The 26,172-nt window shown below is 39.0% G+C and overlaps 2 protein-coding genes across 3 annotated transcripts in view; both read right to left on the bottom strand.

The window, feature by feature from the left end:
* vgll4b (vestigial-like family member 4b) overlaps positions 1-10,291 on the bottom strand; it is a 45,314-nt gene extending 35,023 nt beyond the window's left edge. Inside the window, exons 1-2 of one of the 2 annotated variants that reach the window (XM_037784089.1) lie at positions 10,113-10,291; positions 7,476-7,571 (exon numbers count right to left, since the gene is read on the bottom strand). In XM_037784089.1, the coding sequence (XP_037640017.1) occupies positions 7,476-7,539 (64 nt within the window). In that variant the 5' untranslated portion in view covers positions 7,540-7,571; positions 10,113-10,291. The remainder of the gene's footprint in view (positions 1-7,475; positions 7,572-10,112) is intronic. The other variant, XM_037784079.1, reaches the window with a different exon arrangement.
* Positions 10,292-13,093: 2,802 nt separating this feature from the next.
* On the bottom strand, positions 13,094-22,178 carry tamm41 (TAM41 mitochondrial translocator assembly and maintenance homolog). Its single transcript, XM_037784310.1, has 8 exons — positions 21,759-22,178; positions 20,226-20,408; positions 19,701-19,793; positions 19,288-19,438; positions 17,263-17,408; positions 15,993-16,158; positions 15,210-15,272; positions 13,094-14,097 (listed from the first exon to the last, which is right to left on the bottom strand). The coding sequence occupies exons 1-8, from the start codon at positions 21,894-21,896 to the stop codon at positions 14,000-14,002; spliced, it is 1,038 nt and encodes a 345-aa protein (XP_037640238.1). The 5' UTR covers positions 21,897-22,178; the 3' UTR covers positions 13,094-13,999.
* Positions 22,179-26,172: the final 3,994 nt, after the last annotated feature.

Here is a 26,172-nt window from a genome sequence, read left to right as displayed (position 1 = left end):
AAGATAAACACACTAAGAAAGATACTGCTTTGTTAAAGTAAAAAAAGTTTGATCCTGAGAAAGATCGGTGAGCAAAATGTCATGACGTCATGATAATAAAAAAGTGTGCCTTGTTTTTGGGGAGGAAGTCCACTCCCTGAGTTGTGGACACAGTATTCTTCCCTTGTTTTTTTAATACACTATTACAGACATTTTTCAACTCTGTCCATCACAGTGCTGGACTATGATTAATTACAGTGTTATACTTTATCATTTGACCCACTCCAACCATTTAGGAGCACACAAAGCGCACCGACTCCTGTTTTGAGGCCAGTGCCTCAGTCAAGGGCACGGGCAGGATTCCTCCAGTAATACCTCACATACTGTAAATGTCTTCTGTGATGACAAAAAAAAGAGATAAGACAGGTGTGAGAGAACAAGAGCAGGACTGTAACAATGAGGTCAGCATTAAAGAGGGACAAGTGTTACCCTGCACATCGTCTGTACATCACTTTGACCGAGTCATCCATGACATCGTTAAAGCACTCATAAAAACTGTGCTGATAACCATGCAGTATTATCTGCTACAGACTCCTTGACCCACACACACACACACTGATAGCAGGCGATAACTCAAACACTGTTAACAGTTAATGACATCATAGACAGTAACCCATTTAACAATAACACGGCAACGGGCACTGACTGGGGAACTGATAGGAAAATAGGCAATAAAACACTGCTTGTGTTTGAGACAATAGACCATGCAGTCTTTCATGCGTACAACTCCGCTTTCAACTTTTATGGCATGCATACACAAAAACTACAGCATGCATACCATTAATTTTTAGTTATAAATTATATATAAATATAAAAAACACTGAGTAGACATGTCCAATAATTTAATCATAAGTGGTCGTGAGGTTGGCAATCAACCTGCAGATACGCCTGGAACTATCAAACTATTCTAACAACGTTGTTTATTTACCCTACACATTTATCATGCTATCATTGGCAGTCTAAATAGCATCAGAGTTCACCTTCTTTTTCTTGTGACTAGCTGGGTTACTAAAACACCCAAAGACCACATCATGTGTTCAAGTTTAAGTTCTATTACCCTGCAGGGAAGATGAGTTACAGAGATGGCTGCTCACCATCTGTATGCTTACACAATTACGTCCAGTTGTTTAACACCTGTGTCGTGTTACACAGGAAGCACTGAGTAATATCAGTCAGAAACGTGGACAGGCTGGAGGGCAAAAAGCTGAAAAAGCTCCAAACACACACCCCAAAACCCATCCCATCCCTCTCACTGGCATGAGTCCTCGGTCAAATTACCTCCCAACAAGAATACTGTTTGCCTCCAGCAAGGTTTAGACAAATTGTCATGATGCAAGCTCTCCGATTACACTTTCTGATCATCGACAAGCTCTGACTAGTTTCGACTGCTCACTTACTGAGACTACAACGCCACCCTTAAAACCTCTTAAATGTCTGATTAACCAAGCTTGCAGTTGTTCATGCTTTATGTGAGGACAATCTAGACTAGGACTATGACTGGAAGAGATTACATCAGATAGTCTGGTCCACCTCAGTGTGGACCTGCACTAAAGGATCACATTGACCAGATTGAATTACAGTTTGCCTGACTGCCCGATGTCAAAATCAGATTTCATAAAATCTAGTATGAACATAAAAGCTATGAACACAGACGGTACAACGCTGTCCAAATTTTGCCCTAAGTAGGCCATCCAACAAAATGTAGATGAACGGGAAGGAAATCCTGCAAGTATCACATTCAGTTCAATTATGTATAACAGTGAAATAGCTTAGTCATAACCGTGCTTCCAGTAAGCAGGGTATAAGAGCTTTGTGAATCTGCTCAGGACTTGTCGCATGTTTGAATTTACAGTAGGTTCCTATTAGGGATGCAAAACCAAACGGCAAAAAAACAAACCGACGTACAAACCGACCGTTGCACCACTATTAAATACAGACCTGCTAATTATTTGATGTGGTGCCAGAGACATAGAAGAGGCAAAACATAGGCCTTATTTAATGTATAAAATCTGTGTTATTGCTTCATATAATAAAGAATAATAGAAATATCATTCATTACTATCAATCTATCTATCTATTTATATATTTGGAGTTCAAACACATTGGAAATGGTTCCTATGAAAGTTGCTCAGTGGCGCATGATGCCAAAATGTCTCGACTTCCGACTGGAGAGTAACCGGATCTTCCGCAACATCCGCCTCCCAGCCCTCGCTCCAGCCACAGTCTGGGTCTCATTCATATGAACGGAGGAAGGGAAGTAACTCTGGATTAAGCTATTGGGGCATTTTACAACTTTGAGGACCTAATGATTTAAATAAGGGCTATTAAAGAGTTCGTATTGGGAAGTTGATTTACCTCAAAAAGAATTAACCGCTGAGTTACAGACGTCTCTTTCCCAATGTAAGTCAATGGGAAAAAGTCTTTTTGGGCCCAATGGCATCACGTGACGGACATTGAAGTTGTAGTACCGCCGTTTGGCCACTATGAAAATTGGGATCAACAACCGGTGCTCTTCCTGGGGGCTTGCTCACAATGACAATGCTAAATGATTAGCAGGCATAATGCTTACCATATACACCATCTGAGTTTAGATTGTTAGCACGCTGACATTTGCAACACACAAAAGTACAGTTGAGGTTGATCTTTAATGGCTATTTTGTCATAAACAAAAGTATTGGACAACAAAAAATCCCCATGATGTCACCAGATTAAAAATCAGGGGATCACCAAAGTCAATAGGATTCATCCATGCCACTAGCATGGCTAAAAAAAATAAGGTTCACTTTGGGCCAATAAATACCATAGCATGTGAAATTGTAAATCACATTACCCACCTGTCTATTGCTAAAGGAAGACAATTTAACTCAATTTCAACATGGTGTTGAGCAGATTTAGACAGCGGGGATCAAGTATTTACTAGTAAGCAATGACCAAATTTACTTATACCCACCCAAGACTGGACATTTAAACTGCATATGGACAAAATAACAGGAACAACTGGCAAAATCACACAATCCAATACAGCCTGGCAATGAATTCAGTACATTCACGATCAAAATGTTCCGTCTTTGTTGAGACTGATGCTTAATCAGCTCTATGTGGATTTTATACTGCTGCAATGTTGTTGTTGTTGTATCAGAATGTATTATAGCCTACTGTAAGGTGTTCCTATTATTTTGTCCACAATCTACAGTATATAATACCCACTTTCAATGTTATTCAGCACAAGAATTAGACAGAACATTATAGAAGTGTCTGTTATAACGGACTGCTTCCCTTCACCAAGAGCTGGGAAAAGACTGGGGGTGCTTGAACAAAACCATGGAAACTATAACAATGACTGGGGATTCTGTTAAAGTGTGTGCGTGTGTGTGTGTGTGTCTGTGTAAGTTTTCTCCAAACAAACAAGTGGTATTTCAGAGTACAGCATGTGTATCAATGCGTGTGCAGAAGTAGAGCAGAGGGCACTGTACAGATCTCAGCCAACCACCTTCTCTTGGCACGAGTTCTTCTTTTGTTGTGGTTCCTGTCAGAAACAAAAGGTCCGTATTCCATCTTTTCAGTCGGGCATTAAACCACCGGTCCTCTTTGATCTAACATCCAAGACCCAACAAGCATAGTCAGGGCCTACTGACTGGCAGTGTCTTTAAATTCACACTAAAACCAAAGAAATGACTCTGAAAATTTGCTATATTCTAGAAAACACTGAGCTACAAACAATATTTCAGTCTGTCTTTTGAGCTGGGCATGTAGTGCAATCCAGACTGTTTAAGGTTGATCTCAAATACAGGTTTGCTTCCAGGAAGGGTGGAGCGCACTGCTACATCTTCCAAGTAGCAACCAAAATTGCTATGGAGGGGTGACGGCAAGTATTAAGCATTCCCCCCACATTCACCATTAAATATAAGGCATAGATTACTTCACTGCTTTTTTAGTGCGTGTGTAATTACTGTATATTCAAGGTCAGGACCTGTGATTAGTGTTGTTGTTGTTTCAAACTCACTGACAGCAAGGATCAGCCCTGCTGGAGTGTGTGCATGTGTGTGTGTCAGTAATGCCGTTGGTTTGGTTTCAGGGGACTTAACTTATTTGTATACATTCATATCAACATACAAAATTATGATGACATTTTGTCACTCAGTACTGTCCTTTACTAATCTGACCCGCCAGATGGTTTGTTACACAGAACCATCTGAGAAGCCGTCATCGGAAACTGGAAAAGGGCAGGCACTTTCAAAAAAAAAAAAATACTTGGCAGGTGATTGGATGAATCATCTGTCAATCAAACTCGGCCAGTCAAACTCGGGAGAGGAGCGAAAACATCTTTTCCATCGAGAAAAGCCTTCGGTGCTATTTTTTGCTCTTCTTTCAATGAAGAAATACTCTCCAGTTCTGATATGACTGATGCGACTGCAGCATCTACGCTAACCTCTTCAGGAGCCACTATAGTTGTTTAGACCAAACGGTCGCCTCTCAGTGTCGCCTCACAAACCTAAGCCACGTCCATAGCTGCCAGTAGCTCCTCACAGGATGCTGATTGGCAAGCCAGACACAAACGCATTACTTGAAGCCTGAAAAGATGGGGTTTTGTGTGAGATGTGATCCTGCGATTCTCGCATGATCTCGTGACATCACGAGAATCCAGCTGCCGTGCAATGTTAGTCCTTTACTGCCTTATCTTTGATATGTGTTTAATTCTTTTTAGGAGAATATTAAATTGTAAATAAACTTAGGGCAAAAAAGTCTGCAAAGCACTCACTGCTGCTCTCTGATAAAGCTTAATTCCTGTGAGCACATGGTAATAATCACAATAATAATAATGATAATATTAATAAACAATTCTATCACCTCCTCTCGTCCCTCATCTGGATTATGATGGTTGGTTAGATGACACAGTTTAAAGAGTTTAGTAAGTGTATCAGACTGAACAGTAAAAGTCAGGAGGGATATAATCATTATGTGTCCAAACAGCAATTTGAAATTTGAAAGCAGAAAACACCCCAAGGTGTCCAAATTTTAATAAAAACTAACAGACACTCATATTCAAGCAGCCTTAATTGAACCGGGCCAAGGCCAACTATTCAATTTTGAGATATTATTACTGTAGTATATTTTCCACTTTGAAGCCAAGCAGAGCGACCTCGGACCAATACATTATTCATGGACTGTAATTCCATTTCCCTCAAGACAGCATTTATGTAATTTTCTGAGAAATTCATTTCCAACAGAGATGGATTATCTGCGGCAGTGTCATTTAAATAAATTGAACAATGCTTTTCATTTCAAGCTCTAAATGTTGTGAACTGCAGTGCCCGGCCCTGACAAACCCCACTCGGTCCTTGTGAGTTAACCCTGCTGTTGTGAAGGAAAGGCAGGCAGGCCGAGCCTCTCCCTGTTCTGTGCTCTGCTATCAGGTGCTGCTCCGGCCTTACAAAGGCTGGTCATAAATGCAAACAAGTGGGCAGAGGTTATTGACTCAGTCAACTGCCTGCTGGCCTGGTTGGCCGAACTGACTCATAGCTAGTTTGGTAAACTAGTAGTAGGTTGGTGGCTCACCCATTTTAACTGCACTATTGTGGAAACAGGTCGAGTGCATTGTCTTTTGGACAAAGAGGCCATGCACGACCCACAACAAAAAGTGACATCAGCGCAGAGGGAAAAAACAAAAACACTGCAGGGGAGCGAGGGAGCAGAGGAGGAGGAGGGAGGAGGGCTCCCAGGCCATTTCACTCACAAGTGCAAGGAAGCTGATATTCAGCTCATTTAAGCCTGGAACAAACCAGTGACATGGGAGACGTTACAGCTGAAGCTCTTTCTAAATGTTCCCAGTCTCTCCATACACCAATGAACACAAGTGATTATCTAAAACGTTCCTGTGTGTATACTAGGGCTCTCCCCAATACCATTTTTTGGGCTGCTGCAATATCTAACACTAGGGCTGTGTATTGGCAAGAATCTGGCGATACGATACGTATCATGATACAGGGGTTAAGATTCAATATATTGTGATATATTGTGATACTGTAAGCGAGGCGATATATTGCAATTTTTTTATCTAATTTTAGGAAAATTGTCATAGTATAAAGAACACATCAGCATATGCATAAAATCTGAATGAAAAAAGTTGACTTTTTTTATGCAGCCGGAACAGTTGGATCTAAATTTGCATTTATCACAGACCCTGTAACATCCATCATAGCATTACTTTGAGAGGACACATACACTAAGAGGGTGCATCTCTTTGGAAATGAAATAAAGTATTGACTGAGTTCCTCTTTGCGTGTTAACTATTAATTAAAAATCGATACAGTATCACAAAACATAATATCTTTTCTTACACCCCTACTGTACACACACGCACCTCTACACATAAACAGTGACACCCATCTGAGAATAACTAATAATAATTCATGTCGGTCGAAGCTTCGAAGCATTTGGGTCAGCCCTAGTATGTACTGAATATTCAAAATTGATGAATTATCATGCATCTTGCAGAATATGAACAGCTAGTTTGCACTTCTACCAAATTATAATATTATTTTATCTTAATGGAGTTCAGTACATCATGTGGCTTTCCTTTAAAAGCTCAAATCATGCTCCCTGACGTGTCAGGAGCTTCAAATTCCTTCACAACACAAACAAATTCATTAAAAAGAAATCATAAATCCACCTGCTTGTCACTCCTCCACAACAGCAAATTAAGTTTAAGTGTTGCACAGCCAGAGAGCGATTATTAAATACATGACGCACAATCTGCTAAGCTGTCAAAGGGAATACTATTAAAACAACAAATTAAACTTGCAGCTCCAAACAGTGCAGATCAATTATCAGCACTGAATGTTAAGTGCCCTCGTAGATTTCACTCTGCTGGCGCTGGAGAAGGCCTGCTGACGAGGATTGGCCATTTCTCCTTAATCTCGGAAGGAATTCTTTTTTCGGCAAGTCCTCAGACATGATTATGAGAGGAGAGAGAAGAAGAAGAAAGAAGAAGACAGAGGAGAATGAAAGAGAAGATGAGAGAGGGATCAACGAGGCAGCGACACACAGACACAAAGTTAGAGACACACAGTAATATAGACTGAGACAGAAAGGTATAGACAGATAATGAGACAGAGACCCACCCTGACTCCAGTGAAAGCAGGTTAACACAAGCAAGCAGCTGAGTTAAAAAGCAGTGCTGATGGCGGTTGAGTGCGGTTGGTCTCATTTGCCTGTGTATCTGCAACTGCGAGCTCGCACAGCACAAAGAAGCCTATTGTCTTATAGCAGAGAACAGGGCCGAGGCTCATGGCCGAACATAATGTTGCACTTCATCGATATGTAACACAACTCTAATCGCACAAAATCATTTGTCCACAGGGCAACTTTTAACAGCCAGACAGACAGAGTGGGAGCAAAACTGCTGACACACAAACACAGTGCGATAAAAAACTTACTCTCTTCTTCATTGGCATGAACAAATGACGCTGCTCTTGACAGAACATCCAGTGGTGTCTCCATGCTCGGATGCCTGCGAGACAGAGGGGAGGGCACTGTGCTGAACATGAGAGCTGTTTCATCTCTACGTAGCATTTAACACAACGACTGGGTTAATATTTCATAGATGCCAAGTCATTTAGACCTCCACAGGTCTGTCAGCACAATCACAAAGAAAATCACTATTATTTCTATGAAGCCATAACACTGCCAACACCAGAACCAATACGAGACACCAAATTGAGACTTTTTTTCTGTGGCATAGTTATATTATAAATGTGTTTTTCCACAAAACAAAATATGCCAAACTTCTCAGCGCATTAGTGTTTAATGTTGTCTTAACTCAAGCAGCTAAACATGAACTTTGCCTAAGCAGAATTCAGTCTTCCCTCATTTAGATTTCAGATATGACTTTGGGGCTGTAACAATTATTTTTACGATTGATTAATCGGCTGATTATTTTTCTCAATTTAGTCTATAAGATGTCAGAAAACAGTGAAAAATGTCCTTCATAATTTCCCATATCCCAAGGTGACGAGAGGCTGGAAGCAGAACATTATTGTCATTTTTGCTTTAAAAAAAAAAGACAAACAATTAATTGATTTTCTATTTTCTGTCAACCGATTAATCAATTAATTGATGAATCATTGCATTTCAAATATAGAGCATATAATACGACTCTAGTAGGGGCCATTCTGCATGAGTACTTTGATACCTATTGCACTTTGCCGATAATACTTCTGTACTTTTACTTAAAGGTACGTGTCGGATTTGGCAGCATCTAGTGGTGTGGTTGCAGATTGCAACCAGCCGAGTACCCGTCCGCTAACTCCTCTCTTTCCAAGACTGCGGTATCGTGAGCCGCCAGCTGCAAAACTGGCGGTACCGCGGTTTGGCTCTCTGCAGCTCACGTTACCGCAGTTTCACAAGCATGTCGGAGGACTACGGTGGCCTTCAGGTAACGTAAAAACGTGAAAGGCTCTCTCTAGAATGTTTGGTTTGTTCGTTCTGGGCTACTGTAGAAACATGGTGGACTCTGTGAACCCGTTCCCTATATATAGATATGAAGGGCACATTCTAAGCTAACGAAAACACAACGATTCTTAGATTCAGATGATTATACATTGATGAAAACATAGTTATGAATATTATATTCCATTTCTGCTAATAGATCCCCTGAAATGTTACACACTGGTCCTTTAAAGGTCCCATATCATGCTCATTTTCAGGTTCATACTTGTATTTTGTGTTTCTACTAGAACATGTTGACATGCTGTAATGTTCAAAATACCCTTTATTTTCCTCATACTGTCAGCCTGAATACACCTGTATTACCCTCTGTCTTAAACGCTCCTTTTTAGCACATTTTGACGGAATTGCAACAGAATTGCAACAGAATTGCGTTGCTAGGCAACAGCTACGGTCCATGTGTACTTCCTGTCAGCTGATGTCATTAACATACGCTGCAACCAGGAATAAACTGGGACACATTTAGAATGTTTACGTTTAAATCTGTGTAAAGGGTCTAAATATTGTATATTTGTGACATCACAAATGGACAGAAATCCTGACAGCTTGTTTCAAATGCAGAGTTTCTGAATACGGGCTGTGTGTATTTCCCTGTGGATTGAGTGTTTTGATACTTTCACAGTATTTATATAAGATTTAAGCCTGCTTTAAAATTAAAAAAAATGACTCACTTTTTTATAATATGGGACCTTTAAGTTTAAGTTTGAATGCAGGACTTTTACTTGTATTGCAGTAATTCTAAATTGAAGCCTATAGTATTGTTCCTTTTAAAAGGGCATGAATACTTCTTCACTGTTATTGTCCTGTAGTTCATTGTATTAATTATGACCTTCCTGTGATACTTTTGTTTTATCATGTGTTGGATCATCGTGTCCTCCAGTGTGGAGCCTTCAGTGTGTGGCTGAGCCATGAGTGGTATTTGTGGAGGAAAAACGCTCCAGCGCGCTTCTCTTCTCTTCCCTCTTTCTGCATTCCTGAGATACCTTTCCCTCGTTTCTCGAGGAAAACATGCGTTTTGAGGAAGATTATCATTAAAAACTCCCTCGTGCAGCTTCAGACTATACTAGTTTGTTGTCCTGTAGCGCGTCACAACAACAACACAACACCACACTGTGTACGTGGTGCGCGTAAAAGCGACCAACTTTTCATACGATCAACTCGAGCCAGAATGAAACCGATTATTATTAGTAGTGGAAGCAAGTGCGTCCACTTTGCTGTATTTATAGAGAGGTCAGGCAAAACACGCTACTTGATTTACACTCACAAGAGACACGGCTAAATGTCCCAGATGCCCCTGGAGGACAGCATGTGGCTGAAGGGGATTTCTTGACATGGGAAAGTTTGGTAACGCGCCAGTAAGGCTTCATGTCGTGAATGAAATGTCAACCTACGCGCATATTATTTCAGCCCTATCTTATATTATGTGTGTTAACAACTCTGTCTTCATTTACAGGCTGAATATTTCACAATATTCTCAATTTGCAGCCAAAGACTAATACAAAAAGAGCACTCTCATCCTACAAACCCGAAACAATGTCAACAACTTGGTGTTTATAGCAGCAACATACCTCCTTCAAGCGCCACTTTGGTATCTTCCAGTATGATGATATATATCCACAGAGAAATAAAAAAAAACAAGATGTATATTTATATATCCCACAGAGACACACGACAACAAAAAGCGGCGGTTAAACTGGTGCTGTACGAGGGAAGACAATACAGAGCTGTCGGGACAAACTTGGTTGTAGGCTAAACGAGGAAGAGGAGGAGGAGGAGGAGGAGGAGGAAGAGGAGGAATGCCTGGAATGATGGAATTCAGTTCCTAGCAGGTGGTGAAAGTGAAGCGCGCTGATTGGCTGAGCGCTGGAGCGATGACATCAGCATATATTATGATAATGAGCCATTGCATCACGTCCTCTGGAGGTGAGGCTGCTGTCATTGTGTTTACTACAGCTGCTGCTGCTGCTGCTGCTGCTTCTGTGACATTTAGGAGGATGTCTATGCTGTTTCAGAGGCTATATGATATCAGCTTCTGATCCTGATGTTCCTTTTACTGATGTAGCTGACTCACCTATTGGAGAAGTGTGCTTTAACTTATCTGGTTGTAAGAACAACCGTAAGATGTGTGCTCTATTTCAATGTAATATTGTTTCTGTTTCACCTGGAATATCTTTTTGGAATATTCATGTCAACAATTTATGTTGGGAAAAGGTTTGGACTCTCCCACAAAAAACTTTTTGTTAAATAAGGCCAAAAGAAGTGTCATATAAAATCATTCATCGATGTTACCGAGTTTTTTTGTTAAATAAAAAAATGATTTAATTGATTAAAGCTGTGCCTTGTGTGATTCCCATCATGAGACTATATTGTCCATCTGTTCTGGAAATGTACACACATACCCGTAAATTGTGGAAAGATATTTGTAGGTTTATCTTGGAAAATATTATCTGTGAATTTGAACTTCTACTGGAAAATGTATTTTTTTTTTTTAAGGTTCAACACAATATATGAGAGAGAATATTTTTTCTAATCGATCTCATTATCGTTGTCGCAAAGTTTTACATTCATAAATGCAAATTTGCGAGAGTTAAACCTCACTTTAATGTTTGAAGAAAGAAATGGAACTATATACTGTATTAAAACAATATATTCTGCAAAAAACAAAAAGAGCTAGTAAACTGGTTAGTTTGTGCTCCCATTTTAATGTTTTTACTTAAGTTACTACTATTTATGTATATCAACCCCTGGCATGTTTGGGTTTTATGTTACTTTTGTTAAATTTTTTGTGTTTTGTTTCTATTTATCCCTTCTTTTCCTTTATATGTATTGTTTACCTGGATCTCAAATCTCATCATTCACAAATTTAAAATAAAGTCTATTGAAAAAGAGGAGAGCTCCCGCCCTTAACAGCTACTTTATAAGTGCCTTCTCAGTTTATTGTTCATTTACATCCCTATTAGTTGTTACTCTTATTAAAAGGTCCATATTAAATATATAGCATTTATAATGAGTGAGTAATAACATACTATAATGTAGCTGTACACAGTTATACAGTAATTTCTAAGTGTTTATATATTCATAATACATTAATAAACAGTTATATCTACTTACAACTAGGCTACATTATAGTTAAGTGCTATAAAATAAGTAACTATAGGCCTATACATTTCACTTCTTCCACCACTGAGGAAAAGTACTTATAATGCAGCCAGAATGACTGGATTTGTTACTGATGCATCACTGTGTATGCAGCATTTTATGTTGTGGCTTGTTTCAGTAAAGCTAATTTATACTGGTAGGTAGTTTAATGTACACCAACACATTGTTTTATAAAATTATCGTTTGTTTATATAAAACCTTAATCTGCAAAGTGACTATTAACTATAGCTCTGAGATGAGTAAAAATACAAGATTTCCCTCTGAAATGTAGTGAAGTAGGAGTGTAAATGTATTTTCCACCACTAGCAGTGGTTGGATTATGTGTGTATTGCACAAACATCGACCTGAAACTGTCCTTGTGAGAAAATAGATGATTAAAAATGCAGTAGATGATCACGCAGTGAAAAAGAGGCGTACACAACAAATCGTATGAGGTAACGTGAGACTACCTTAAAATGATTCATGTGTCCATAAGTGAAGTCATTGTCAACTATGACTCATGATGTAGTGGCGAACAAAAACAAGTGTCAGTACCAGGAAGTAAAAGGTTATTTCACTACTGACTGCACTGGAATGAAGGACCAGTATATCTTTATGGCAGCACTGGCTACATTCAAATGCATACATTTTTATCATTATCATTATTATTATTATTATTATTATTATTATTATTATTATTATTATTATTAATAAGAGGGAAACATTTTTTTTAATTATATGATTAGCCTTAATTTGAATGGCCAAATTCTACAAACATTTAGACCCCTTTCTTTTATTTTAAAGATGCTTGTTTTACTCTGTATTGGGTTTGTTTTGCTGCTTTATCAGAGCAGAAATTTTGAGTTGTTGTAGCAGGAAATGCACAGGTGTAAGTAAAAACATTGATGATGGCTTTGTTACAGTTTGGTATCCCAGTTCTTCATGCCACAAAGCACTCATCAGTAATGTCATTAATTACACCTGTGCTTTCCCTGCTATGAAAATATGAGAATAACGTAATTAAGTTTGCTCTTCATTAATCCCCCTGGGTAGTAGAGCAGCAGAAAAACTGAGGAAGAGAGATAATCTAATATCTATTGTGTAAAAATAATTCTAGGTACATTTTGTTATATTATTTTGTGAAAAAGTGAGGTGTGGAGTGAAGTTGATAGGTTACTTAATTAGGATTGCCTAACAGTGAAAACAAAAGAAAAAAACAGTTCAAATAAAGTGACACAAACTGTATCCTCTTGTATTCTAACAGTCAGCAAAGCAAAATAGTAACTAAACTTAGAGGAAAAGTTTGATTTGTGACTTTAGATGGTGATGTTTAAAAACAGACAGACTTTTCTAATTATTTCGATACATTGTGGACTTATTTAGGATTTTTTGTTATAAAAAAAACAATGTTATCATAGTTGCTGTTGTATTAAAATGTTTATTAAACCCAGATCTTATAACGGAATTAGACTACAGCAAGTATCGAAGACCTCCAGCTGTCAATATGACCTGCTCATAACAACAAGACGGGTGTGAGAGGTAAACTGTTAAACAATGAGGAACATTTTTATCATAAAATAAATGTGGTCCTATATTTTAATTTATGATACAAACATTAAATCGCTGTTAAAAACGTAAAGAGATGACAGATTTGAGATCTTTGGCGAGTTGAAAGGGGGATACGAAGTGTGTGTGTGTGTGTAACATGTAGCAGCAGTCCACATCTGAAGAGAGTTCAATAAAGCCCTCTCTCAGCACAAAGACCAAATATCATTCTCAATCTCTTAGCTGCCCGTTATCTGACCGTTCACACAGAAAACGCACAGATCTAACCATCCCATAATTAAAAAAATGACAGAAGACACCAAAGTATTTTCTTCATTATACTTGGTAGTATACAGTCTATGTGATATTTTGTGCATGCTGTGCTCACATTGATTTAGTGCTGTGGCTCTAGAGATAGCCGATTGAGCTGCTCGCCGCCAGTCATCATCATGCGGAAAGGTCCAATCTGTAGTACCATTAAATGTCAGCCATAATTCAGTCAGGCTCGTGAAATGTCATCCTTTTTTCTGCAACTTTTTTTTATGAAGTGCATGATAAAGGGCAGTTGTACAGCTCTACACTATTCAAACACAGACTTCCACCTGCTCAGTGATCCCCTTCGTAGAGGCTACGCAGTGATATATAACCAGGGAGGTGAGGGTGTGATTCTTCCAGCCACAAGTTTGTCAGGGTAAAAAACACAAAGGATGGACGTCGACTGTCTGGCTAACAAGTTTATAGAGCAACACAGGTTCCTGGTGAACAGACAGGATCAGGACATCTGTGAGACAGACGGCTTCTTCTTCCTCCTCCAACCCTTCCACATCTTCAGCAGTTTCTTGGAGCTGTACGACACCGTCTTCCACAAGCCTGCGGGGGGGGACACACACAGTATACTGAACATTAACAGAAGAACACTATTTCTACATTAGAAAAGCAGTTGTTAATACACAGTGGAAGGTTTAAGAACAGACATTAGAAGATGTCTAGTTTGTCCAAAATACACAAATATTGTACTTTTTACTCCACTACATTTATTTGATTATTTTAGTTTCTAATTACTTTGCAGATTCAGATTAATAATTAAAAAAAATATAATCAACAAATAAGTTATGATGTATTATTAAAGGTTAAGATACGAGTTCATTGATCCTGGGTGGAACTTCACAATCTTCCAAGCAGTATATAAAGTAATTCAATTAAAGTAATAAATTAGCTCCACCTTTACCGGCAGCAACATTAAAGTGATGAACACATGAATGCATCAATAATCATAATCCAGTAATATATATTATTCTGAAAAGGGTCATTCCATACATGACAAGTACTTTTAGTGCTTTTGATTCTGATACTTTTGCACTTTTACTTACGTGAAATTTGATCAGATCTTCTACTTAAGTAAGCAATACAACAATGTAGAAATACTCTGAGTACTTCTTCCACCACGGTGTACTGTAGACATGAAGCTACAGCCAGCAAACAATTAGCTTAGCTTAGCACAAAGACTGGAAACGGGGGGAAAGAGCTAGCCTGACTGTCCAAAGGGAATAAAATCCACCTTCCGGCACTGAACCCTAAACTAAACACCCCATAATACCATAAATTGTCATTTGTACAAGTACATGTTTTTTGTACGGATTAAACAAATTAGATATAGCATGTTATCTTGTGAGTTTTAGAGGTGCTGGTAGGCTGATTTCATTACTTTTGGACAGAGCCAGACTAGCTGTTTCCTCCCACTTCCAGTCTATATGCTAATCTAAGCGGTTGCAGCTCCAAAGTTAGCACACAGACGTGAGAGTGGTATCAATCTTCTTATGCAACTCTCTGCAAGAAAGCGAATAAGTGCATTTCCCAAATGTCAAACTATTCCTTTTAAGGGATCTGGAGCACCAAAAATCAGCCTTTACTAACAAAACCTGACAATGTAGAAAGTAGGATTCTTTCCCACAATATCAAGCAAAGAAGTAAAGAGTGCCTACCAGCTGTAGCAATGCCCTTGATGCTCTGCGTTATACTGGAGGATTTCACAATAGAGGAAATACCTGAGGAGGAACAAAAACATGCGATTATACAGCAACTACTATCTCATCACTCTGAAATATGATTTTATGATATGCTACTTAAGGGTAGAGGCCAGATAATTAGAATCAATTAAGGATTAATTGTTTGGCATTTACTTTATCACTTTAAGAATAAAAATCTCAAACCCTGAATCAGCATGACATGACATTAAACAGCTACACACTCAAATTGTCCATAAAGAAATTACACTTAGCAATCTAACAAAGGTGTCACACATTTCAGCAATTACAATAACGTTTACAGGCAACCCGGTATGCTACACTACAGGTCTGATTTGATGAAGCCAGGAGAGACGGCGCATCTTGGAACTGATGGACCTTTTTGGTGCCAAGGGATGACATGTTTATTTGATTAGCTACTTGTTTACTTTGCCTATCCATCCGCATATTTGTTCCGGGCATGTTTTGACAATACATTAGCCTTGTTAATATGTTGGTGTAATGGATTCCTAACAGTATTTATCTGTAGCATAATCCTACCTTATTTAATATTCACCACACACAATATCAGCCTTTATCTGTATTCTGTACAACCAACGTGCACCGTATCTCCGATCGCATTGAGGGAATTTTAATGAAACATCCGAGAGTGACAACTTTTTTCCTGTCCTCCTGTCCATCTATCTCTCTCTCTCTCTCTCCCTCTGTTCTACATCCCCACACCCGTTCTTTAGTCCGAACCTTGTTGTACGACTGCTCCACAGTCTGGGTCCTGAGCGACCTGTAGCAGGATCTCCTCCACGTCTCGGTTTTTCCCAGGAGGGTCGACTAGCTTTGTGATCCTTTGCTGGAGGGTCCGAGGCAACGCCATCAGCTGGATAAACTGGCCCTCGGGGCTTTTATCAACCTATACAGGCACATAGACAAGAATAAATGAATACATACAGTAAACTGAATACCAGCAGCAGCACCAACTATCACATCCACAGGTCTCATAAGTGCGTTGTTGTTGTTAGAAACCTGTAAAAATGCATCTCAAGATAATATAACTATGATGTTTAGTTTGGAGTGGGTGAAACAATTTTGACTTTAAAAACTCACATTTAAAAGACCAATCACAGCCTTGCAACGATGAGCACGACTGAAGAAAATATTTAGTTAATGCATTGACACGACCACTAAAGTTGGAAACCTGCTTCGTGCATGTGGGACTTAATGACGTACAATTCCCCAAAGCACTGTTCACTGCAAAATGTGTTACTCACACACATAAAACCACTTATTCCTGTTATTCCAGGATGGCGTGGTGAATATTTATTTTGGCATAACAGGGAGTGGTGGTAACATTTAATAATAATAAGAAGAAGAAAATGAAACTGTACACCAATATAAGAGAGGGATGTATTCGTGCCATTTAAATGTGCAAACACAGACACACGTTGTACTAGTTAACTGTATGTAACGCAGGTAACAGGGCAGCGTGCCAGGTCAGTCACACCCCATTTAAAGTTTACTACCGAGGCTGTGAGGACACTCTGTACTATTCAGGTCAACGCTATGTTCCTGTTAGTTTAAACAAGTGTTTGCCAGTTTCACTGAAAAGGCATGACACATGGATAATATTGTTTTAAAAGCAATACAGGTGAGCATTTTGTATGGCAGTTTTGGCAATCTGTATGTTTTTGGAAATATCTCTGTCACCGTTTTTCTATAAGAGTTTCAAAATATTACATTTTTTATTTCATATATATTTGGTCAAAGTTAGTAGTAGAGTCTCAGTTTATGCAGCAGACACCTTGTAAATCCACAAACTTTGCTTCTGAGGAATGAAACTCAAGAGTCGTTTTTCACCCATGGATTTTTGTGACGCACATTTGGCCCATAGGTAATGAAACACGAGTGACAAGTTAAACAAGGAAAATGTGTATATACAGCACACAATGTACTCTTTTGTTGCTAACATGTCGAGTGAGATAATAAAAACTGTGTTAGTATTTGGAGCATGTTTTACCTCCAGTTTCCCTTGTTGAGATTTGTAGACCACCTGAGGACAGTCCCGCAGGATGTTGCTGTACAGAATCCTGAAGTGCTGAATGTTGTCTTTGACGATATTGGCCACCTTGGATTTATCTTCTCCGATCACCATTCGAAAATCCCCTGAAGAGGCACAAACAACATGTTTTCCCTTAGGTGTAATATATTTGCTTTACAGTTTTTCCATCTTTGCTGTAATAAGATGAAATAAGATAAGCCTTTATTGATCCCAAGAGATGAAATTCAGGTGTAGCAGTAACTCAAGGATATAAATAGTGCCATAGCAGTAACAACTTCAGAGATATTATACTCCTTCTGGTGTTCAGTTTCCAGTGTAAAAGGTTTGGTAGTGATACGACACTCATTAGCTCATTATTCGTGACTTTATCTTCTGCTTCTGTAGCTCGGGAACCTACATGGTAACACTACCCTCGTTCACAGTGGCGCATTCTGAGTAGGGATTGCTCGATACCACTTTTTCAAGTCCGATACTGATATCGCAACCTTACAGAATCTGCCGATACTGATAATATCCCAACACAGTATTTTTCCCTCTTTTAAACAACCAAGCTGTTAATAATACATTTGTATGGATGCACTTGGTTTAACCTAGCCATCTAAAAAGCATCATGCTCAAACTGTGAACGAAATATTCTTCTCCCCTAAAGGAAGAAAGATTTAGCCCAGAACATGACTCTGTTATGCAAAACTGCTGCTTCTTTTTATTAAAAATTGTCCACTCAAAGACCTTTCAGCAGCATTTTTGAATAGTCAGCACCATTCAAAGTGAAATTTAAAGGGACTGTTTGTAAGAATCAGAAATGCTTTTTAACAGCGACACCTGTGGCCGTTAAGTCAACGAAAGTCAGCTTCGGGTTCGCGCTTGTGCTCGCTCTACATAGACATGAACGAGCATCCCTCAACACTGTGAGGCGACACACGTCAGCTAAAACCACAATATCACTCTATATTTCACCTGCTTGGCAGTAATGTTAGCTGACCAGACAAAGGTCTCTCCATGAATCAATGCTGATCCTAGTGTTGGCTTTTCCTGCTTCAGCCTCCCGACCGCGGTCAGAAGGAACAGGGGAGACACCGGAGTTTTGGTCGGAGACGATAAAGTTTCTCGCTGTGGAGCCCCGTCACTTCACAAGACACGCGAAACCTCTGCTGGTCTGGAGGAGCTGCAGCATTTATTTCTGCACAAACGTCCACTGTACCATCACTAGATATTCTCAGAGCTAAAGTAACTCTTCTGCAGTGTGTAGTGTGCGCGCATGCACGTGAGAGTGGAGCGAAATAGCGAGAACGAGCGCGGTGTGTGAGTGAAGGCAAGCAGGCAGAGGAGCAAAGGAGCAGAGTACAGCAGAGACTCCGGCCCTGGAGACCAAAGCTACGGTCTCCCCCTCGTCCTCCGACCGCGGCAAACTCTGTTTTGCAAGACGGGCTTCACTAGATATAACTTTGCGGTTTTGGTGCTTCCGTGTAGTTTGTGTTGGAGTCTTGTCTGAACAGTGTAGTCACACGCGAGCGCGCATGGGACACCGACCCGGATTGATTTATATGTATAAGAAGTTACAAACAGTCCCTTTAAAGTGTAACTTTAACAAAAGTTTAAATCTGAGTATTTAGAATAACAAAGGAATTGTGATTCCAGTTTAAAATACTGAACTCAAAACTCAATGTAGCTTATACCTCAATGACAGTTGTTGGTAGATAGTTTAGGCTAATGGATCTTATCGGATTCTACTTTTTTTCCCCCGATATCCGATGCAGTGATTTTGGCCAGTATTGGACGGATCGGTGTGTCCCTAATTCTTAGCATGCAAATCAACCAGATTAGTGGTGCGTCATCAGACAGCTAACTCGGAACCCTGTTGAGTGAAACTTTATTAAATCTATGCTCATCTCGATGTAATTAATACAACTGATTTGGTGAATTTGTGTCCCAAGCATGCATGCATCTTATCTTCCAGCTTTTGTAGTTGTGCAGGCTAGTTACCGGCATAAGAAAGTCCAGCTATCTGCAGGAAAAGGTCTTCCTCAGTGAAGCTCTCTGGCAGCATGAGGAAGGAGGCTGTCACAGCACTCTTCAGGTTAGCCACCAGAGCAGCACGTAGCTTTCCATTCTCATTCTGCACCAGCATTCTCACCTGCGTGGAAACACATACTGTATGAACACACATAAGCTTGGATGCAAACATTTGTGCACATACATTTAAGCAAAACCTGAAGATTTAACTTAATATGTAGTCATTTTGGAAGAGTAAAATGTGCAACAAGACTGTCCCATACACTTATTGACAAATACATTCCACATAACTTTGTCAAAATCTAGGGAAACATTTGAGTGGTTTGACAATAAAAAAGTTTGTCAAATTAATAATTGCACAATAAAATCAGTTAAGTACTGACTGGTTTGTGAAGGCGTCCAGCAACATACATGGTCTTCCAGTGCATCAGGTCATCAATGAGAGACTCTGTACTGATCACGCCATATTTGATCGTCTGAAAAGAAGAGGAGAAGGTCATTAAAGTATGTATTAACCAAGTCTAGCCAGACAAAAACAATAAAAAGATAAAGTTTTAGGAGCCAGAGATGAAGTGAATTACTAACCATAAGTTCTATGTATATTTTTACTGATATGCATTATGATTTAAAAACAGAGTCTGTCCTACTTTAAACTAATTGTACATTATTTCTGCTAATAATAATAATTATTGTTGGTCAAAACAAACACTAAAATCAAACCAATAACAAGATTGACTTTTTGTGAGATGCAAACTCAGCAAACTATGACTGCTTAAGAAACACATGAGGAGATTTCAGTAAAAGTGAAAACTGGACAGCTTGACACAAAAAAAGTAGTCATGGTGAACTCAGGAGGTCGGTGTAGAAAAAGATGCTGAAACATTGAAAACTAGAGATAAGTAATTTACCCTCCCGTCCACCGGCACCAGTGTGTTGTAGTACACCGAAGCCCCGTGATCATTTTGTATGGAGCTGATCATCTTGGGCCCCAGCAGCTTGAGGATGGAGTAGTGTTTGCGATTCTGCAGCAGATTCATGGTGTGCCAAGTCACTGGGTCGTCCACCGCAAACACAAAGTCCAGCATGTTCTTCTGTATACAACAAAAAGGTAAACACAATAGCATCACATTTACAACATTCAGTATTGTTGTTTATCAACTTTCATAGGAGTAATATTGTGATGAGGCGATCACATTGTGTTAATTAAAGGGACTGTTTTTTAACTTCTTACACCTATAAATCACCCGGGTTTGTGTCCCATGAGTGCTCGCATATGCGCGCTCGCGTGTGGCTACGCTGTTCAGACTCAGACTCCAACACAAATTACACGGAAGCACCAAAACCGCAAAGTTATATCTAGTGAAGCCCGTCTTGCAAAACAGTGTTTGCCGCGGTCGGAGTACGCGGGGGAGACCGTAGCTTTGCTCTCCAGGGCCGGAGTCTCTGCTCTTCTGCTCCTCTGCCTGCTTGCCTTCACTCACAGCTTGCTCCACTCTTACGTGCATGCGTGCACACTCCACACTGCAGAAGAGTTAGTAGCTCTGAGAATATCTAGTGAATGTACAGTGGACGTTTGTGCAGAAATAAATGCTGCAGCTCCTCCAGACCAGCAGAGGTTTCCCGTGTCTTGTGAAGTGACGGGGCTCCGCAGCGAGTTACGTTATCGTCTCCGACCGGGTGCCAGTGTCTCCCTCCGGCCGCGGTCGGGAGGCTGAAGCAGGAAAAGCCAACACTAGGATCAGCATTGATTCATGGAGAGACCTTCGTCTGGTCAGATAACATTACTGCCAAGCAGCTGAAATATAGAGTGATATTGTGGTTTTAGCTGACGTGTGTCGCCTCACTGTTTTGAGTGATGCTCGTTCATGTCTATTTAGAGCGAGTGCGAGCCCGACGCTGACTTTCGTTGACTTAACGGCCACAGGTGTCGCTGTTAACGAGCATTTCTGATTCTTACAAACAGTCCCTTTAAGTTATGTTGTCTAAAATGAATGAAAATGAGCACATTTTAATACAAAAAAACATAAATAAGAAAATAAGTTATTAATACACACATACAGCTCATGGCACTGAAAACATGTTTATTGTGTTAATGTTAGATTTTTGTAATAGATATTTACATAATACTGTGATGCAGAGTGTGATACTGATTTCCAATATCCATATCAATATGGTGATATTGACTTTAACCACATTGCCTACCCCTTCATGAACTAATACTGAACCTATCTCCTAACAATATGCGATTGTCATTGTTTGAATCCCCTGTAACATTGCACACTGCAAGAAAAAAAAGGAAAAGTACAGGACATACATGATGCGTGTCTCCTTTTAGGAAAATGACCCATTAGTGTGACTTTACTTAGTCTAAAAGGACAAACTACTACAATGTCACTGTGCCCACGTGTGACACTGACAGTACAGGGACAGCTGTCTCTTACCTCCATCTGACCTTGGTTGGTCCCGTGTTGTTTGAAAACACCAGATCCATAAGCAAAAGCTAAACTGATGTCCTGAGGAAAGTGTCCCAGTATCCGTCTGTAGATCACGCCGGTGTTGTGCAGAGCTGGAAGAGTCATGTTGAGCCAGCTACAGGAGGAGAGCTCTCCAGACTCCTACAGGCTCGTTAATGAGAGGAATAAACCACTAAATAAAGTGTAAAAACGGAGTTCTGGCCGCATAAAATAAGAGATACATGTCAGTCCGAGAGGCTCAGATCCACTAAACACGACTGCGATCACCGAGTAGCACTAAAATGTAGAGTTTTTATCGTTTAAAGTCGTTTCATCAGGTCAGTTTGTTTTGGGTCAGCTGTGCGCTTGACAGTCGACTAAAATTGACGTCACGGAGTGCGCCGCGGGCCCCGGAGGCTCATGGGAAATGGAGTCAGAGATGGAAGATTCTCCTTCAGAGATGGAAGGTGAGCAAACTGAGCCAAAATAACAACTATTGTGTGAGTTATTTTACATGTATCCTCGTTTTATGATTGAATACAGTCGTGAAATGTAAACTAGGCGACACACTGCAGCATTTTTATACTTTTTAATTTTTTTCATACTTTATTTTTTCCCTTTTTTCAAGGTTGTTTTCATATATGCAATTTACAGTTCTTAATTACAATAGTTTATAAATCAATTTTTAAGTAGATGAGCTTATAGACAAACTCATTAAGTACACTAGAGAAAACAACTTCAACATTCAAAATTGAAATAAAATTAAGAAAATAAATAAATAATAATAATAATAATAATAATAATAATAATAATAATAATAAAAAGAAAGAATAGAGTTAAAAAAAAATAATAACAATACAAAAATACGTGAGTAATAAATTAAATCAACAAATAAGTTAAAATAAAATAAAAATGGTGGGAGCGCAAATATATAGTAATATCCTTTACATGGGCACACACATGCATCCTCCTTCACGTCATGTCACCTCCAAGCATATGTATATGTGCATGTGTGTTAACTCATGTAACTATATTTTTCCTTCATTTTTTCAGTACTTTTCAAGTCAATTTGAACAGCTATAAATGTAGCCAGCAGAGGGTGGTTTTCGACCAAGTTTAGCTGGCTAGGTTGCTGCAATCAGACTCCACTGATGTGTATGGGTAGTTGTGTACACAGAAGATACCTGTAATTCAAGTCTGCATTATGTAGTGTGAACTTCCTATAAAAAGGTAAATTATTAAAAAAAAATGTACATGTAGTTATCATGACACCACTCAGTCCTTTGACTTCCCATATTAATAATAATTGTGAGAGTATTTAATGTTAGTTTAAATACACATATTTTGCTTACATTTGATGTCTGAAGTTTTTTTTTTCATAAGTAACATTAAAGCTGCATGCAGGGAATGAAAATTTCAGGTCACTTGCCACCGTAGCAGAAAGGTTTTGCTTATATTAAGAAATATTATTTTTACAAAGCAATTCCAAAGCCTAAATTAAATATATGGTAACACTTCATTTTACAGGACCACAAATTTCATGGTAATTAGGTGATAATTAGCAAGTAACCTATTTGAAATTTCTTTGGAATTACTGCCAAATTACCCCAATATTTAACTATACATTTATTGAAAATTACTTTACTATAAACATTATTTAATAGTTATATTCCGCTATTTCCGCTATAGGTTGTAATTTATTTAATACATTTCCAGGAAAAGAATACAAAAATAATTGATATGATTTATTTCCATGTCTGCTGGTAAATAGATGATAATTAGCAAATAACTTCTTTGAAATTTCTTTAAAAACTCCCTGAATCATGACATTAGCTACCAGGTTACATTTGTGGAGACAATAAGTCACATAATGGTGAGATTTGTGCTGATCAGAAGTGTCTTCTATTAGTTTTGGTTTTGGAGGTAAATATTTGGTAAATATTGGGGTAATTTGTCAGTAATTCCAAAGAAATTACAAATAGGTAACTTGCTAATTATCACCTAATTACAATGAAATTTGCTGACCTGTAAAATGAAGTGTTACCAAATATAGTCATGGATTAAGGTTACATGATATATTCCATAATTCTACCGTCTGGTACCACTGATTCAGTGTTCTACTTAGATTTCAGAAGTGGCAGACAAAAAAAACGAGTGGCCGGTAGAAATGTTCAGTGACCTGCCACAGTGGCAGGTGAGGAAAAACGTTAATTTCAGATCCTGGCTGCATGTGAAGTGCTAACCTGAACCATCATAAAACCCAATTTGTGTTTAGGCTGGTAATTCAGATTAGATAGTTTTCTCTATATTCTCGAGTTTCATTTTCTGTGGTGTTTAAATATTGTATTGCATCACATATCTTGTAAAAAAAAAAAATCTATGAGAATTGAATCATCCTGACATGATAATAGTGATTGTTTCTGTCAGGATCCAGACTTTTATATTTGGCAGTAGAGTTTTAGGCTTGAACTATACTGGAGATATTGAATTAAAAAAAATTAAATACTGTATTTAAACCTGCATTTTCCTGTTTTTGACAGCTTGAAAACTCTCACTTTGCTTAAACCAAAAATCAAAAAGACCCCAGGCACATCCGTAAAATACTATAATCAATCTAGATTGTGAGATTCATGTGAAAATACTGCAGCAGTAAAAGCCAAAAAGCTTCCGAGGCCATCATCAGTCTTCTCCCCTGCATTAGTCGCTGGTCTTATGGACCCAATGCTCACATCTATTTGAATAAATTAATATTGAATGTAGACTCATGACAGTCGGTGATATGTCTGCAGCTCATTATGGGGATTGTCAAGAGTAGGGCAAATATTATCTTCTTACTAATTTGAGCCATGAGCCATCTTGTTCAGTCAAATGAATATTGATAAGGTCACTGAATCCTGACTATCAAGCTCACTCACTCTGTGAAAGTGCCTTAATGCAGGGGCAGCGAGGCACCAGTTGGAACAAAAAGATATTTTCAATTTGTTCATTTTATAGTACATCATGTTCATGTTGAATGAATGCTTGACCCTAGAGAAGTACACTATATGCTTTCTGCTAGCCTCCAGCTATTTATTCCTTGTATAATCAGTGTGGCTGCATAACTTTGTGAATCTACTGTATACAATCATCCTCATATAATTCATTCTCCTTATTCAGTTATAGTTTAAGAGCAGGTTCAGTGTTTTTTGTGAAGTAACATTGAAGGTAAACTGAAATGGCTGATTAAAGCTGCATTCATTTATTTATTTATTTGCTGCTTGGGGGCAGCATAATGAGTGGTAAACACAACGCTGATATATCCTCTTATTAAGTTGATACGGGGAATGTGTTAGCAAACATTTAGTACTTATTTTGAGTTGTTTTTCTGGCCACTCAACGAACGTACTGCAACTCCAATGTTTACTCTCCTGTTAGCTCTGCGCTCTTTCCTCTCGAGGGAGATATCTGACTCTTTAGTGATTGTGATCTTCAGCTAGTGGCTAACTTTGTGTGTCTGCCATTCGGTGCCGGTGTTGCACCGAAATCTGTGACGGCAGAGAGCCAACAACACATTAGGTCACCATTTTATGACGGCTGTCATTAGAAAACCCCACTGCGACCCCACTCTACCTGAGGCAAATACTGTACGTGACAGAAAACACACAAAACTAAATTGTTATAAAACACAAATATATTTTAATATTTTTAATTTAAAGCTATATTCATAAAACTCTAAAAGAAAAGTAAAAGATGGGTACAGTGGGGCCACATTTTCTGATGACAGCCATCAGAAATGGTAACCTCATGGGTTGCTGGCTCTCCGCGGTCACAGATTTCAGTGGTCACAGATTTGGGTGCGCATAGCGGGTTAAAACAAGGTTGATAAAGGCTGTTCAGAGTCAACCAAAACAGTGAAGTTGCAGGCTGTAAAACCAAAACAACCAACTGTAAGACACCAAAATGATAGTATGATTATTTTCTATGAGCAACACTTGTCACATGACACATTCATTTTTTCTATTGTTAATGTAAAAATATACTGTAGAGCAGTTTTAAACCTGCAAATACTTTTTGTCTACTGGATGGAAACCATAGACTGTGTAAAATATGGAAGTAGTCTCCCTGATGTCATCCATAGGTTTCTGAAGAGCCGTTGTGAAGCTCAAAGTGGGCGTCTCCGGGCTTGGCCAACTCCCGGCTAATCCAAAAATGGGGACAGAGGTGGATCGTTGGTGAAGCTGAGGCGGGCCTGGGTGACGCAGCAGACAGCTAGTGGCTAGCGACCTGGTACGGCACCCACCTGTCACTCAAAGCGGCCTAAACTCCCCCATGCCTAACTTTGAGCCATAATATAATTTAAACGGGTGAGTTGTATAATAATTCACACCCCTTACTGTTGTCATGAACAAGGAAATTAGTTCTA

Source organism: Sebastes umbrosus, chromosome 1 (assembly GCF_015220745.1).
Source record: "Sebastes umbrosus isolate fSebUmb1 chromosome 1, fSebUmb1.pri, whole genome shotgun sequence".
Taxonomy (NCBI): Eukaryota; Metazoa; Chordata; class Actinopteri; order Perciformes; family Sebastidae; genus Sebastes; species Sebastes umbrosus.
The sequence above is the reverse complement of the archived record's forward strand: the minus strand, read 5'-3'. Positions and strand labels throughout refer to the sequence as shown.